The sequence below is a fragment of the Euleptes europaea genome, chromosome 1 (genome assembly GCF_029931775.1).
Source record: "Euleptes europaea isolate rEulEur1 chromosome 1, rEulEur1.hap1, whole genome shotgun sequence".
NCBI lineage: Eukaryota > Metazoa > Chordata > Lepidosauria > Squamata > Sphaerodactylidae > Euleptes > Euleptes europaea.
In genome coordinates this window covers 105,541,997-105,559,712 of record NC_079312.1, presented here as the reverse complement: position 1 = coordinate 105,559,712, position 17,716 = coordinate 105,541,997, and the positions used below count along the sequence as shown (strand labels likewise).

The following is a 17,716-nucleotide window of genomic DNA, read 5'->3' as shown; positions in this document are numbered from 1 at the left end:
AAGAGGAAAGAAACCAGGCTCAAGGAATTCTAGGTTGGGTGTCTGCCTGAAAGCAGAATCTGTGTGTGAGCATGTGGGCAAGAATATAAGCCATCATAGGTTAGTGGGAGAAAAACGTGTCAAAAAACGTGTAACGTCTATTCAAATTGAACACTTTTGGTCTAATCGAACTATGTTTGCTAAGTATTAATTTCCTCATTGAAATATATGTGGTTTAAAAGTGTATGTGTTTAATGGCTAAATTAAACTTTGCCTTTTTGGCTTCAGGATTCCCTTTAAAACTTGACAAATCAGTCTTACCCTTTTCTTGTATGTAGTCAAATTGTGTGTGTGTGTGTCTGTTTGAGCTGCTGAGGAATTCTGAATTTCTGTGGCCTTACTTTTGAGGATGAGAATAACAGAGCAGAGGATATGGTATCTATCTGGTAGAGCATGTTAAACACTAAAATTAATGCAACAGGAATAGGTCTTGGCCTTGTATAGTCCCAAGGCTTGTCTTCTGTTTCTTAAAATCTGGACTGTAGGGCTTCCTTGCATGTGTAGACGCCTTGTTTTACATTCAGATAAAATATGTGTCATCTTCCCAGGCTTCACAGATTCCAGCTTCCTGACCCTCCTGAAGAAGATGCCAGACATTGAACAGCTCTATGGGCTTCACCCCAGGCATCTTGACAGGCGAAGAGTTCGTGGCTATGAAGCTTTTAGTATTCCTGGAGTCTTAGAGGCCTTGCAAGCTTGCCCAAATCTGCTAGTAAGTATTATATATTCAAAACAAAAAATGTTCATCATTGGCATTTATGATTCTTAATAATGCCTGGGGCGGTAATGAGAGGAACCGGGGAAGAAAAACTTCTATGAAAAGACAGATGGTGCCTTATTTCATTGTTAATGTTCAGTTCTTTTCAGTTAATTCCCTATGTCATCTGAGCAGCTGAGGCAATTGTAATTTTAAATTCAGCTACTACTTTACTTGGCAACTGTAGTCATCTCCTGCTTTAATCTGGAATTCTGCCCTAAAATCTCAGCTACGATAACCACAGAGCCAAAATTCCATGGCTGAGATTCATTGCACAAAGATCTGTGCTTATCTGCATAAATTTGTGTGATCTAACTTGGTTTGCGTGATCTGTGGATTACTTGCAGAATGAAGCATGGTGGGTCCAATATAATTTGGTGGCTGTAAAACTATGGGCAGCTGTTTTGTACAGGCTTAGAGAAAGATTGGGAACTATCACATGATGTTCATTCCAACTTTCACAGCTAGAAGCCTTTTTTCCCCCTTCAGGTTTATTAGCTGGCATTGCCTTTAAAAACAAAACAAAAACTAAAGCACACATATGCACGCACACCCTGATCTCTTCCTTTTTTCCCAACTATAAGGCCTGAAAATTACTGCTACTTAAAAAAAAGTTCAAATTGTGTGCACTGTGCAGCAGCTACCGCATTTTTACATTTGGTCTTTTGTGGTGTAATTGTAGCTGTGTGACACTTGCCATAGGAGTGTCTGAGCTCAAACTTGCTGTGCTTTTTTTAAATCATAGAATCATAGAGTTGGAAGGGACCACCAGGGTCACCTAGTCCAACCCCCTGCACAATGCAGGAAATTCACAACTACCTCCCCCCACATCCCCAGTGACCTCCTACTCCATGCCCAGAAAATGGCCAAGATCCCCTCCCTCTCATCATCTGCATAAGGTCATAGAAACAGCATTGCTGACAGTTGGCCATCTAGCCTCTTCTTAAAAACTTCCCAGGAAGGAGAGCTTACCACCTCCCAAGGAAGCCTGTTCCACTGAGGAACTGAGGATCTTTAAAACATGCCTTAAACTTAAAACATGGAATGGATTTATGGCACTGAATCTGTATCCTTAAGTGATGCTGGTGTTCTTGCTTCATTCTTAATTATTAGCTACCCTGGATTTATGAAAAGGCAAGGATAAAGCCACCCTCTCCCAATACAGGGCAGATCCATGAATTCTTACAGCAATAAGCCAGTAATTGCTTGAGGCACACAAGTGCAGTTTAACTTTTTTATTTGAAACAGGAGATCATATAATGAGTATTCTTGCTTCTGTGGTATAATGTAGTCATGGGAGGGCTTTTCTGGGTGGTGTTTTGCTTCGCTTCGCTTTACCTTCACTCTGTTCTATTTCTGTTGCTTAGGGTGTCGAGACTTCCCATCTAGAGCTGGTAGAAGCCATTTGGACGTACATGCCACAAGTCCACATCCTCGGGAAGTTTCGCAATCGCAACGGTGCCTTCCCGATCCCACCTGAAAACAAACTGAAAATACCAATAGGAGCAAAAATTCAGACTTTGCACCTAGTAGGTAAGAGTTTAATGAAGCACTTCTGCTCATTAGTGGATTCAGTTTTTTTTTTTTTGCAAAAGCCATAAAATTTGACTGGGATATAAGAATATAAGAGTAGCCGTGGTAAATCAGACCGATTTCCTGTTTCCAGCAGTGGCCAGTCGAATATAACAGGGAAGCCCCCAAACTCGGCCCGCAGATAACAGTCCTTGCCTGCTGATTGCTCCCCAGCACCTGGCAATCAGAGGAATTCCAATTTATTTATTCCAGTAACTTCATTTGTTCCAGGTTGTGCTTTGCCGCGTACTCATGTGATTTTGAAATGCCCGCTCTCGTATTTTCTTAGTCCCTGTGCTGTTTTGTTTGCCTTGGAGTACAAATCTGAAAATCTCTAAGAACACAGTTGCTTGGAGCGGTAGCAGAATTTTCATTCTTGAAATGTACTTTTGATCTTTGGACCTGACACTGCTTTACGTACCTGTCTTTTCAGGAGTTAATGTCCCCGACATCCCTTGTATCCCGATGCTGAGGCATCTGTATCTGAAGTGGGTGAGGCTCACCAAACCACAGCCTTTTAAAGATTTCCTTTGCATCAGCTTACGCACTTTTGTCATGAGGAATTGTGCAGGTAAAAAGAGTGAACGCCAGTCACATTTACTTGTATGGGGTTAGGGTTAGGGTTAGAAAGGCCTGTAATGCAGTGTTAACACTTGGGAAAGGACCGTGTATCAGAGCTAGCCTGTGTAGTATACTAGTCGTTAGAAGAAGAAGAAAAAGAAGAGTTGGTTTTTATATGCCGACTTTCTCTACCACTTAAAGGAGACTCAAACCGGCTTACAATCACCTTCCCCTTCCCACAACAGACACCTTGTGAGGTAGGTGGGGCTGAGAGAGCTCTAACAGAGCTGTAACTCACCCAAGGTCACCCAGCTGGCTTCATGTGTAGGAGTGGGGAAACAAATCTAGTTCACCAGATTAGCCTCCGCCGCTCACGTGGAGGAGTGGGGGATCAAACCCAGTTCTCCACATTAGAGTCCACCGTTCCAAACCACTGCTGTTAACCACTACACTACACTGGCTCGTTATTTGCTCTTCTGCCAATTTAGTGTCCTGAGAACTGAAATACGTCGTTGTTGGTGGTTTTGGAACTCCTGCCAGTTAGGGGGAGGGGAGGTTGGTGTAAAGGGAGATCAGAATTCTGGATTAATTAGTCCTCTGTGTGGTGTAAGCTTCTCCGATAGACATCCCGAATATTTGTATCCTGCCTTTTTGGTTACATAAAAATCTGTTAAACAATAATAAGTTAAAATCATGCCAGTTAAAATTCAAACGAGTGGATAACAATAAAAATGTAAACCGCCCATAGGAAGGAACATAAGCCCCCTCTAGATGGAGATATAAAGGCATGGATCCCATGGAGGATTTCCACAGACAGAAGGGATTTCCATCCTTGGAGCATGACATCCTCGCCTGCTCCCCCCTTCCTGCTACAGTCCAAAGTTCCCATCAAAATTTTTGCTTCTGGGGCATAAGGAAACCTCAGGAACAGCATGAGAGGGGAGTTGGAGGTCTACCATGGGAGGGGGAATCAGTGAAAACCATTCCTCCTCCATCCACAGAAATCCTCTGTGGGATCCAGCCCAAACACTAGCCTGTGCATGTTGTGTTTTGTGTGTTCTGGCACCTAGCCATATTCCCATGTGAATATGGCTGCTTAAAATGTCATAGAACATGCTGTGCCCTGAAATCACTGCTTATCTACCTACCGCGAGAAGGCTGACTGTTGGAAATTCTTTCTTTCATAGGACCCACAAACTCACTGAAGTACGTCCCCCTGGTCACAGGCTTGGCTTCTGCCCGAAACCTGGAACATCTAGAATTAGTTCGAGTTCCCTTCCTTGGAGGTCTTATCCAGCATGTTGTAGAAGACAGCTGGAGATCTGGTATGCAGTTTCTTGTTTGGGAATGAAAATAGCAAGCAGTTCACAAAACTGAGCTGTTTCCCATTAGTTTTTCACACTCTGTCTTATAAAAGTGAATGTTTCTTATAGGTAGTTCCAAAATGTGTCTTCATTAGTTTTTTTAATTTCTCATTTCTTCTGTTATGAATCAATATTTGAATTTTAAAATCCTGAATATTTTGCTTTAGGCTTAGGGTTGGTTCACCCGTGACTCTCTATATGCATTATACAGGCATTATTGTACAGGTGTAAAGTACACAAAGCCAAGGCTGTCCCCCCCACCCCAGTCTTGCACAATAATTGAACCATAAATTTCTTTCATACACAAGCGTGAAAGTATGCTGCTTTTCTAGGGTACAGTATGATTCTCTTTATTTATCAAGAAAGGGATGAGTAATATAGCATTGCTATTACTTTACTTAATGATACTGCTCATACAGCCAGTTCAGCTCTGAACAGTGTCACAGTAATATTAAAACTAAACGAAAGGAAAAAATAGATTTATTTATCCGTGTATTTATATGGATAAACAACAGAGGATTAAGAATTTTTAATCTTAATTGACTGGGGGGGGAAACTTGGCAAATGCCAATGTAATGTTAAAATCCACCCCTGCTAAAAGAAACCTCAGATTATCCCATTCACACATAGGGTCCCAGATAAAAGTTTTTATAGCATTGCTATTAATAATATAGTAACACTGCTTGGGAGTGTGACCCAGGAAGACTGCAGGCAACATTTGCTACTTGCAATTAATCTCTGTTAGATAAAAAGTGCATACTTCACAGTTTTAGAATATCAGTATCTGGTTTTTTTACTGCATGTACACAGTTCAGAAATAAAATAACACACCGCTGCCTTCTAGTCTGTGCTTCCATGGTAAAAAAAAAAGACACATGCTTGCATTTGAAATGTACAAAACACACAGTTCTTCCATCTCAGAGATGGGTGTTTTTTTCCAGAATAAGTAATACGTCAACACAAATCTGAGATGTTCCTGTTATCATTATTGCCATCAAGAGTTAATACAACCTAACTTAAAAGGAAGTGGATTTTTTTTGGTTTTTGTGTGTGTGTTTTTAAAAAACAATACTCTACACAGTTCTGTGGTGTGTCTTAATACTGCATAGTGTATTATTTCTCTTTCCTGTCAAATTAGGGGGGTTCAGAAATTTGCACACAATAGTTCTGGGAGCTTGCAAGAATGCTCTAGAAGTAGACCTCGGCTACCTCATCATAACTGCTGCACGAAGGTACTTGCATTATGTCACGGGTCTTCTCTTCCATTTTCTTTGCTAGTGAATCCCCTTGACGTTAGCAAATTCTACATTCCAGTTAAAACAGCTTAAGCTTCATACTAATGGTGATGGCATAAGAAAAGCCATGCTGGATCAAACCAAGGCCCATCAAGTCCAGTGGTCTGTTCACACAGTGGCCAACCAGGTGCTTCTAGGAAGCCTAGAAACAAGACCACTGCAGCAGCATTATCCTGCCTGTGTTCCAAAGCACCTAATATAATAGGCATGCTCCTCTGATTCTGGAGAGAATGGGTATGCAGCATGACTAGTATCAGTTTTGACTAGTAGCCATGGATAGCTCTATCCTCCATGAACATGTCCACTCCCCTCTTAAAGCCTTCCAAGTTGGCAGCCCTCACCATCTCCTGGGACAGGGAGTTCCACAGTCTAACTATGTGTTGTGTGAAGAACATGGCTTCTGTGCTCTGCTTCTAATTATGCCACAGTCCTTCCTTTCTTCTGAGACAAACGTGGACTCTGTCAAACAAATATAATAATATCTTTCTCAAAGAGTGCCATTGAATCATCTGTAATTTTCAAAGATAGTTGGCTGCAGTGTGTTGTCTCACAAGTGTATAATTGTACAAGCATCTGCTCCTTAGGCTTCAGTGAAGCAGCTTAAGAAAGTGCTTTTGCTATTACCTTAAGAACATTACAAGAACCCTGCTGGAATAGACCAGGGGTCAGTTTAGTCCAGCATCCTGTCTCTCACAAGATACCAATGCATATATTTTGTGTGTTCTGTGTATGGACGTTATGATTTTTTTTCATGCATTTCCCCCCCTACTTTTCAGGTTGCATGAAGTACGAATCCAGCCTTCCCTAACCAAAGATGGTGTATTCTCTGCACTAAAAATGGCAGAACTGGAGTTTCCACAGTTTGAAACCCTTCATCTGGGATACGTTGATGAGTTTTTGCTGCAGTGTATGAAAATCTTTCATTCTCTTTTGTATTACTGATCAGCTGTGGTGAAATTGGTGTGGGTTTTATCTGTTGATCTTAAGGATCACTGGAGTAAGGACAGGCAGATTTCCCTCGCTTCCATTCAGGGGGTATTCTGTTCCCTGGTTACTCTTGGATTCTTCTCTGATATTTTTTTTCATTCAGTTTCTTACTGTTTCATTTTGTACTCTGTAGTGCTGCACAGTCCTTGTCTCCTTAGTGTCCATGAAGACTGAGGACATAGAGAGGGCGGGGAGGCATGGGTGCATAATTTTGCAATTTCATAAATGGGTGTTCTAGGGGAAAGCATGTTTAGGTCTTTACGAGGTTTTATTTAAACACTTGAGTTCTGTCGAAGTGTGGATTCTTTGATGTGACTATATAAAAATTGAAAATAAGAGCAGATTGGAGATTTCACACTGTGTATAACAGCTCTCAAAAGGACAACTGATGGAAAGCAAAATTAAAGATAGAGAAACCTCAGATCTTCTCATGTGTGTGTGTGTGTGTGTGTGTATATATATATATATAATTTAATTTATATCCCACACTTTCCCAAGCAAGTCGGACTCAGGGTGGCTTCCAACAACAATATATATAATATAGGTTAAAACATAGAATTAAAACTATAATCACTAATAATATTAGAGAATAAACATATCTACATTACACAATGTGAATACATACAAACAAAAATTCTCTAGTGCCCTATACTTGGCAGACATCTGTAAAGATCCAGGTGTGTCTTTCCCTCATTCTCAGAATCACAAGATAACAGAATTGCATACTCATGTCACCCCTGCATGCCCATATAGACACACTTTCCTTGCTTGGACTTTAGGTTTAAAGGGTGGGTGTAGACACTAATAGAAGATGTGTGACATTCCAATAGATTTGGCTACCATTTCAAGAAGTGATGTGGGGGGACGGGGGACGAGTGTGGTGTAGTGGTTAAGAGCGGTGGTTTTGAGCGGTGGACTCTAATCTGGAAAACTGGGTTTGATTCTCCACTCCTACACATGAGCGGCAGATGCTAATCTGGTATACCGGGTTTCCCCACTCCTCCACATGATGCCAGCTGGGTGACCTCAGGCTAGTCAAACACTAGAGCTCTCTCAGCCCCACCTACCTTATAGCGTGTTTGTTGAGGGAGGGGAATGTGATTGTAAGCTGGTTTGATTCTTCCTTAAGTGGTAGAGAAAGTCAGCATATAAAAACCAACTCTTCTATTGGAACCCCACTAGGTAAAAAAGGCTAAGGGAAAAGACAATTTACGTTTCAATAGAAGGGTGGGGTATAGATTGAACTCCCTCCTCTCACCTTGTCCTTTTATGCTCCTAATTACATTGCCCCTCATCCCACCACTTCATAGGAAAGCAGAAGCAAGCCTAATCCTGCATGTGGAGTTGTTCACTGTCTCATCTGGTATAATGCAAGCATGGAGATTTTTTTGGGAATTGGACTATTAATTAGTGAGATCTCAAATAAAGGTTCGGTTGGTTCTGAAGCATCTTATTGTGTTTCTTTAAAGGCTTCATTCCACCTGTTTTGGCCCTGCTGTTTTCAGCAGGTCAGCCACAGGTAGCGTAATTGTAACCAGTGGCCAGACTGAATTTATATGGAAATGGTAGGAGTCCATTGCTAAAATCTCTGTTTTTCTGTATTTAGGTAAAATGATCAATGCAGATCTAGTGAAGTACGGCTTAGCTGATGTAGTTGAAAATCCAGGAATCATCACCGACATTGGAATGAAAGCGGTGAATGAAGTCTTCTCTTCCATTAAATATCTTGTCATATACAACTGTCCGCATCTACATAACCCAAGCAGTTGGATCACAGGTATTGCATCCATAAAAATGCAGCTGCATACTGGCTGACTGTAGTCCTTAATGTTATTATGGTCCGTGTGTAGTGTGTGAATATACGCCACACCTGTTAGAGACTTTGCACTGAACAACTTTCAAGGCTTTGCCTGTGAAACACTGGTCAGCCACAGAGTTCCCCAGGGTTAGAGAAACTCCTCTGCCTTTAACTCTTGATAATACAAAAATAATTTTGGGACTTGAGTCTGTTTTTTTTCTCTTTTGAGCTATCAGCAACTAAACAGGTCACCTATATAATCTTTTATCTTTTATTAAGCAAAGAAAAGATTCTTTTGGGGCAATATTCAGGATATAAAATTAATAAGCTTTAGACGAAAACAATTCTAAAGCATCTTTCGAGACAAGAAGAAGATGGGATAGAATCTATTACAGGATGCAAGGTGACAAAGTAATAAAATTCCACAAAAAATGAGGAAATGCATACTAATAATATTAGTGTTTCTAGCATTACTTATTCATATTATAACTGATGATAGTTTAAACTTAAGATTGATTTCTCATTGTCATGTGACTATTTCTAAATGTCTGATAGGTTACTCTAAATAAGAGATAAGCAACACCAGGTGCAAACAGCCAATCAGCAAGTGCATGTGAGATCATCTGAGATACCAAGATAAGAAGGCCAATCACAACCCTTAAAAAGCAATTATTCAAGCCTTTTTCTGTAATTCTTCCAACTAATTGTCCTAGACAAAGGATGCTCTAAGCCAGGGGTGGGGAACGTCAGGCCCGGGGGCCGTATAAGGCCCGCGAAATCATTTGGTCTGGCCCTTCATGGGTCCTGGCTTATCTCCAGCTCAGAAGGATGCTGCCCTGCCTGAATCTCTTGGGCCCAGCTGGGGACGGCAGAGCTCAAAAGCAAGTCGTTCTACGTGGCAGACACTTCAAGCCATCTCCAGTGGTGCCTCTTGGCTAAATGTTTGACCAAATATAGCAGGCTAATTTTTAAGTTTATAATTTTGTATGGCCCGCGAATGATGTCATAAATATCCAAATGGCCCTTGGCAGAAAAAAGGTTCCCCACCCCTGCTCTAAGCAACAGATGTGTTCATTGAACTTGCAAACTCAGCAAGAAAAAAAGATTGACATCATTGCTGCTGCAAGAAGTAGTCGTTCCAGTCCTACGATAGACACCTTCAGTATCATTATAACCCACTGATGTACATGGTCATCCAAAATGAAAGTAGTTCATTTTCGCATTTGAAGTACATAGTTACCTGAAGAAGTTTTCTCTAGTTATGTTTGAGCCTCTGTGGCTGTGCTTAAAAATGTAATTTTAATCTGAATTCAGTAATGTATGATGCATCAGAATAACAGAAAATACAGCTTTTTTAAGAGCAGTAACAGTGGAGAAACTCTTTGAAGTGGTGAGTGCATTTGGAAGGAATTGGTGGAAAATGCATTAGGTAAGGAACCTTTCATTAAGCCCACTTGTCTGCTTTTTCCATAGACCATTCAAGATGGACTCGGTTGTTTGATCTCACCTTGGTACGATGTCATGCAATAAAACTAGACTCTTTTAGTCAGTTTATTGAGTTACTGCCAAGCCTGGAGTTTATCTCTCTGGACCAGATGTTCCGGGAGCCTCCCAAGGTCAGTATTGTTGTTTTTAAATTTGCTCTGCATGTTAAAAAAAAAAAAGGCCTAAAATAACATGAAAAGACCTGTTCTGGCATGTACTTTTAAAACTTCTAATTAGTAGTTTTTCAGCTGAACTGGCTTTAAACAAATAATTAAAATAGTTGAGTGACTGGCTTGGGAACACAGTAATTCCTGAAAATGCAAACTAATTCACTTTCAGTTAATTATAATAGTAGTAAGGCAAGCATGGTGCAGATTATTAGACTACTTATCTAAAAAGAGGATGCACTGTTGCAAGGCTCTTATTTTACTAGACTTCTCATTGCCCTTTACATGTCACTTTGTCTCTGCACTTGATTTTGTTTTGATGCTTAAGAAATTATTATGCCAAGGACTCTCATAGTGTATTAAAATTGAACTGCACATACAGTGAGCAATGCTAGAAGATTATCACAAACCAGAGGGCTCTGACTAGATTGCATGTTTCTGTACATATCTTCGGTAATCAGCTCTCACACCTCTACAAGCCTGTCTGCATTTTCCTCCTTAAGTGCTTTGATGGTACTGTTTGAAGCCAGGAGGGAGGGAAGGGCAATGATATGCATTTGGGGAACCTGCAAGCCTTCTTCCTTCCTTGAAAATGGGTAGCTCTAAGCAGTGCTGTTTCTTCTTTTGGGGAGGCATCGCTGCCATTATGCCATCAGATGCTACCATTTGGTTCCTACACTCATCTCAGTCTTGTTATGCCTACCAACCAATACACCCCTGACAAGGGAAATGATTAAAGACAACCTTGGCGAACATACTGGAAATAAAACGGGAAAAAATCAAGAGTAATTGTCGAACATGCATGGATATTTATGTATTAATTTAGCATATTTATATTCTGCTTTTCTCTGCTTGTTGGGGGTAAAAGTGTAGATGACTGGGGAAGGCAATAGCAAACCACCCTGTAAACAAAGTCTTCCTAGCAAATGTCAGGACGTGACATCACTGCATGGGTCAGTAATGACCTGGTGCTTGCACAGGGCACTACCTTTACCTTTTTTCTCCTCAACAGGAGCCAAAGCAGAGCCAAAGCAGCTAACAATATACAAAGAGAAAGAACAAAAAAACAAAACAAAAAAGAGGAGAGGAGAGTCTTCTGATAATCAGTCAGGCCTTCTCTTTCCACTGGCTGGTCTTCTGCCCAGCTGTAGGCCTCATTCTCAGGCTAAGAGCTGAAGGACAAGAGTCCTTTGCCTTGTGCCTCTCTCCAGGCATGCCCGGGCTGCTAACTAGTTAGATCTTTCCCAGTCTCCCCCCCTCCCCGGATAAGAAACAATCAGCACAATTATTATCTGGAAATGTGATTGAGTGACAATATAGGACTTGGGGAAACAGGGACAGAGGAGAGGATTCCAAAAGGATGGGGATGGGGGCGGGGTGTCCAGAACCTGGGGAAAGAAAGGCAAGGCACTGCAACTGATGGGAAGAAAACGAGCTGGTATTCTCCCAAAATTTCTTTCACTTAGCTGCAAACCCTGTTCATGACCACATTTCTATACACATGCCCACCATTTGGTAGTCATCTCGTCAGCTAGCTTGTGTATATGCTTTATGAACCCATGTTGTGCTTCTGTATCCTAACAGTAATGGCTGGATAACAGCTCCCTAATCTTGACTGTAGATTGTCTCTTGACATTGAACTAAAAGTCAGTGGAGGCGCAACTTTTTGTCGAGCTACAGACAACTCGGATCAACTGGCTCGTAGGTTTCATCTCTCTAAACTGCCTTAACAGGCAGGACTTCTGGAACCTTTCTGTCCTCTGAAGACAGGAGCTTTGAGATGGCTGTGGAGAGAGATCAGAGATGGCTCACTCAGCGCTCAGGCACCATAACTGTAATTACAGCTGTGCCTATCAGTTTCAAAATGAAATAGTCCCAAATAGGATCCGGCAGCTCATTATGAGGTAAACTAGAGTAAAAAAAAGGGGGGGGACTGTGGGAAGACCTCTTAACAATACTGCTTCATGTTGGCCATCTTGGATAGCCTTCCCCAGTGCTTGTCAGTGCGGAATGGCCTGCCCTTTGAGTCTCTCTGTACAAGAAACAATATATTGGATCGATGCCAACTTCCTCCAACATCAGAACACACATGAACATACATGAAGCTGCCTTCTACTGAATCAGACCCTTGGTCCATCAAAGTCAGTATTGTCAAGTCAGACCGGCAGTGGCTCTCCAGGGTCTCAGGCTGAGGTCTTTCACATCACCTACTTGCCTAGTCCCTTTAACTGGAGGTGCTGGGGATTGAACCTGGGACCTTCTGCATGCCAAGCAGATGCTCTGTCATTGAGCCACAGCCCCTCCCCAAAAGATTTAGCAGAAGGAAGGACATTGATGATAATAGTGTGGTTTGTTTGTTTGTTTTGGAACCCTGTGTGAGTTGCCATTGCTCCTTGCTTGCGTTTCAGGGATGCGCTCGAGTAGGTCTGAGTGCCGGTACAGGGATTGGTGTTTCTTCTGCTTTGGTCAGCAATCAGAACTCCAACAATGAAAATGACAACAATAACAATCACCAGAACAACAATGCAAACATACATCATAACAACCACCAGCAGCCAAATGACCAGAATGAGGAGAATGAGTTGCGGCAGGAGGAACAGGCTGAAGAGCAGCAGATTGCAGCAGAGGGTAAATACACTTGAACGGTTTCACTTAGTGGTTTTTCACTGCTCCTTTACAATTATTGATGGTGTGTATTTAATACCTATAAACTGTTTATGGATAAATTGAGGGTTGTAAGTTTGTTTAAAGAATATTTTAATGTCAATAGGGAAAAATGAATTTTTAAAAAATTCACAGTTGCATCTCTAAAATGTCTGGTAACACATTTCTATTTCTAATATGTGCAAAGTCTTGCATAGTGTTCCTTTTCACCTGGCAACATTCTGGCTTTCTAGGCCAATACAGTGTTTTCCCACAATAATATGGCTTTAAACAAGCTCCTCATCTTTTTTCTTCTTAATAATGCCAACAAAACTTAGTGTTGCCTTTGGCACTGTAAACATCATAAATTTTCTGTAGCTAGAAAGTGAATACACATTAGTATTCTAGTGCCTTAGTTAAGATTCTTCATCTGCTTTTTGTTTGAGGGCCATACTTTATGTCCTGAAAATCCCCTGTAGATGCTTTTATAGTGCAGAGCCATCAAAAGTTAGAGCTAGATCTTCCAAATTACCCGAGAGGTGCTTTATGTGTTTTCCTGGACACAGACAGATGCTCTTCCCGGAGCTGAACTCCTTTGAAGCCTTGCAGTTTTGCGTGAATGGCTTCCGCTGACTCATCCTTCTTGTCTGGGCGGTTCTTATCTCCCTTTGCAGCACTGAATGATATGGAGGAGGTGGCACAGGAAGATGGAGTGGCTCTGGCAGAGAGCCAAAGCGAAGCCTCTGTGACAAATCAGGCACTTCTTCCCATGGAAGTTGATGAGGAGCAAGCAGGTAAGAACATCAGAAAGGCCATGCTGGATCAGACCAAGGCCCATCAAGTCCAGCAGTCTGTTCACACAGTGGCCAACCAGGTGCCTACAAACAAGACAGCTGCAGCAGCATTGTCTTGCCTGTGTTCCAAAGCATCAAATATAATAGGCATGCGCCTCTGATCATGGAGAGAATAGGCATGCATCACAACTAGTATCCATTCTGACTAATAGCCATGGATAGCCCTCACCTCCATGAACATGCCCACTCCCCTCTTAAAGCCTTCCAAGGTAACTCATGTCAGGTTCTTTCCCTTCCTCTTGCAGTTTCCATTAGCTCTCTGAATCTTTCTGCTATGGTATGTAGCAACAGATTTTATTTAGTGGAATATAAAATATTATGATGAACAATGACATAATTTTTAATCGGCAGTCATGGCTGAAATTAGTAACAGTAAGCTGTACTGAATGCTCATTTCAGATTTTCAAAGAGTTTCATTTTGAGATAGTGTAATCTTGCCTGTACTTTTGTAAGGCAGGCTCATCTCATCTCAGTATTGCTGATATGGGGACCGAGAGGATGGCATCCTTAAAGTTCATACAACATCCCTCCCTAATCCACTCAGCCACCACCTATCCTTAGTTACTACATGGCATTAGCTCTATCCAGATTGCGCAGGTTTCCCCTGTCTATTGTAAGTGTGCTGGGCAGTTGATTTTTGGGTTCTGTGTTTTATTACCAAATGCTCATATCATATAATGAGTAACTTTATTATGTGACACCTGCTCTGTTTTGGTTGGCCTTGAAAGGCCGTTTCGTCACTTTTGACAACTCACCCTTTGGTAGTGTAGAGATCCAGCAGAATGGGTGCTTGAATTATCCCAGCTATCCTTGCTGTCAACCACTTCATGTACAGCAGATGACGTTGGTCATAACGTTGCTGAAGAACAACTTATGATGTCTCTTTACTGAGAGCCAAAGCGGATATGATGCTGAGTGGAGAGAGTAGGCTAACTGGTTCCCTGCAGGCTGTTATCCCAGTCAAAATTGTGCACTTCCAGTGGCTTTTTTTCCCTGCAGGGAAAAAGAGGTGTGTCCCTGGTGGATTTACACCCCAACCCCAGAGCAGAAAAGTATCAGGGTGCAATTTAGATGTTGAACGTATGAGTAGCTCACAGGGAAAGAATTATGCATCCCTTCCCCTGCTGCTCTTCAAATCAAATTGAGGACCATTATTCCTGGACTGCAATAAAAACAGAAAAGTGGGTCTCCCTGAGAGCCACCATAGTGTAATGGTAAGATGTTGGACCAGGATCTGAGAGACCCAGGTTAGAATCCCCACCCTATCCTCATAGCTTCCTGGGTGACTTTGGGGCAGTCACACACTCTCAGCCGAACTTATCTCGCAGGGTTGTTGTTGTGAGACTGAAATGGAAGGAGAAGAGAATGATGTCATAAGCATCTTTGGGTCCCCAGTGGAGCAAAATTTAAAAAATAAAATTCATGCCCCAGTGAACCTCGAGGCTTTGCAAGTTTATTCTTTTTGTGCAAGTAAAAGTTCCATTTCTCTTTCTGTGTGTTCTAATCATAAGCAGATATGTTTGCCAGCCAAACCCTGGCTTACATCCAGCCAATGTTGTTGTTATTTGTTGTGGTGGTGTAGTGGCTAAGAGCGGTGGTTTGAAGCCGTGAACTCTGATCTGGAGAACCGAGTTTGATTCCCCACTCCTCCACATGAGCGGCGAAGGTTAATCTGGTGAACCAGGTTGGTTTCTCCACTCCTACACATGAAGCCTGCTGGTTGACCTTGGGCTAGTCACAGCTCTCTCAGCCCCACCTACCTCACAGGATGTCTGCTGTGGGGAGGGGAAGGGAAGGTAATTGGAAGCTGGTTTGATTCTTCATTAAGTGATAAAGTCAGCATATAAAAACCAACTCTTCTTCCTCTTCCTCCTCCACAATTGTTTGCCATTCTCTTGGTGGTTTCAGATAAGGATAAATGCAGTGGTTTGCCCCAGCGGGTATAACAGCAGATTGTCCAAAAGCCGGTTGGTCTGGCCCTATGCTTAGAATCCCAGGAAAAGGGAATAAGGTGCTTACTTAGCCAAGGCAAATCTGAACAGCACGGTCGCTGGCAAGAATACTGATCTATTGGTGGAACTCTTTTCCAGGGCCCAGTGGCCTTCAGCCTAATGTAAAGCTAGCACCTATTACTGTCCATGACTCAGATAGTGAAGATGAAGATGAGAACATGGCGACCTCGAGATCCTACATTACAAACAGCATTGCGCAAAGTTATTCAGATGGAGAAGAGAGAATCAGAGATCCTGTGGAAATCCGGGAACCTTCAGGTGAGCGTTTGGGTGTGTTCTCTTTCACGCGTGGAGTGAAAATAGTCCTTTTTGAGCTGTGAGCATATGACACATGAAAGGGGGATTACTATGGGATGTGGGTAAATTGACCCTATCTCTTCATTGGCAATCTTTGATATTTATGTAAAAAGACTGTGCCTGGCTTTTGTGATTGATTAAAAATCCAGCCTTAATGGAATCTTGCGGGTATCAAAAAAATGCATTTGTATCTCCTTCTTATCATGTTGGAGGAAAATACCATCAGTCCTACATCTTCCCCTTGGGCTTCTAGATCAGCCCTAGATCAGAACCTATCGAGTTCTGATGGAATCCTCTTCATGCTCTTGAGACTGTGGATCATTCAGTGAGGAATGGCAGCAGAGTACAGTTTATATCTGTTGTTTTGTAACATGCTTGAATTAGAGTGGGAATGCACAGAGAAGCTTTATACAGAAGTTTGATTGCAAATGGGTAAATGCTCTCTCAAGCTTTTCTGAGATTCACCAAGTCCATTTAAAAAAATTGAATGGTGATCTAGTGATCACAGGACATCCTCTTCAGAGATTATTGTAGTCTCCAGCTACCTTTATTGCTTCATTTGTTCTGTCTAATATGCAGCTAAAACCAGTCTGCTACTGGTTTTATATAATGTGTTTAATGATAATTCAGTATTAAAGATTTAAGGTTTTTTGTGTTGTAAAGTTAGCTCACTATCCAAACATTCTGGTAGTCCTACCTATTGTGACCAAGAGACTTTCTGTTAAAATATTACATTTCCTTTTCTTTACTACAGAATTTTTCTTCTACCTTCAATTTTTATTATTCCCACCTCTCAGATTTGCAGAAAATAAAGATACATAGAGTCCCACACTTTGCAACTCTGTCTCAAATATTGGGTGTGCTTGTAGTTGTCTTATGGAAAACAAATATATTTATATTATTAAATTCCATAAATATGACAAGTAAAACTCTTTTATATGCGAATGAGGTTATAAATGAGATGTAATTGTTAAATCAGTATATAAACCTTAGGTTTAATAGGAAAGTATCACATAATTTCAATTTCCCCCCAAAAAATGTTTCCAAATCCTCCTCGTGGCCTCAGAATTTCCAGAAATTCTACATCTCTAGTAATGTGTGGGTGTAACAAAGGGAAATAACCTATCGAAATCTGTTTGCTGTAAGCTATTCCAAGAAAGGCCCTGTGTAATTAAAATTCATATCAAATAAATGTAGGGTTGATACATGTGAACAGGGTGTTATACAGATAGGTACTCCTACAGACAGGTACTGTAGGAGACTGCTACAAATGTGATCTTCCTAAGTTTGGTTGACTGATACAGTTTGTTTTAAGAGACAGTTTCAGACTAGAGATGTGAAGGTCTAGAAAAAAACGGAAATATTCTGACCCCCCCTTTTTTTCCCTGCATTTTCCCGAGGCCTTGTTTTCAGTTTTTCCAATAGAAAAATTGGAAATTTGGGAGAGTACTAAAAAAAACCTCTGAAATAATGTCTCTTTTAGAATGAGTGAAATGCTTTTAAAGAAAAGGTGGGCGTGCTGTAGGCACATAAAGATCTTAAATATAAGATGCATTTCTGCACCTAGAAGGATACCTAACCTTCATGAGGGTATAGCCTGCAAGTCTTGCATTGCTTCCATGGCCCTTTTGACCTGATTCCTCTCTTATGGTTGATGTTTTCACTTCTCCCTCAAACCATTGTGACACATATACCTACAGATTGGGTATCAAGCAGCTTATCGCACGACCTTGCCAAGGGGGGAAAATGGTCAGAAGAGGTGGGGCAGAAACTGCACCAAAGAGCTTTTCCAAATGTTCAACTTACTCCTGATTTTCTTGGGAGACAACCCCAAATCACTGAAATCAATCTGGGCAGGGTTCTTCAGCCCTTCTGCCCTCCCGGT

At 41.5% G+C, this 17,716-nt stretch overlaps 1 protein-coding gene across 2 annotated transcripts in view; it reads left to right on the top strand.

The window, feature by feature from the left end:
* Positions 1-17,716, top strand: part of FBXO38 (F-box protein 38) — a 34,893-nt gene that overhangs the window by 4,823 nt on the left and 12,354 nt on the right. For both annotated transcript variants that reach the window (XM_056860483.1, XM_056860475.1), the window contains exons 3-13: positions 588-751; positions 2,164-2,329; positions 2,802-2,939; positions 4,117-4,254; positions 5,432-5,525; positions 6,365-6,495; positions 8,182-8,352; positions 9,847-9,989; positions 12,434-12,653; positions 13,343-13,462; positions 15,613-15,792. In XM_056860483.1, coding sequence (XP_056716461.1) covers positions 588-751; positions 2,164-2,329; positions 2,802-2,939; positions 4,117-4,254; positions 5,432-5,525; positions 6,365-6,495; positions 8,182-8,352; positions 9,847-9,989; positions 12,434-12,653; positions 13,343-13,462; positions 15,613-15,792 — 1,665 coding nt within the window. The remainder of the gene's footprint in view (positions 1-587; positions 752-2,163; positions 2,330-2,801; positions 2,940-4,116; positions 4,255-5,431; positions 5,526-6,364; positions 6,496-8,181; positions 8,353-9,846; positions 9,990-12,433; positions 12,654-13,342; positions 13,463-15,612; positions 15,793-17,716) is intronic.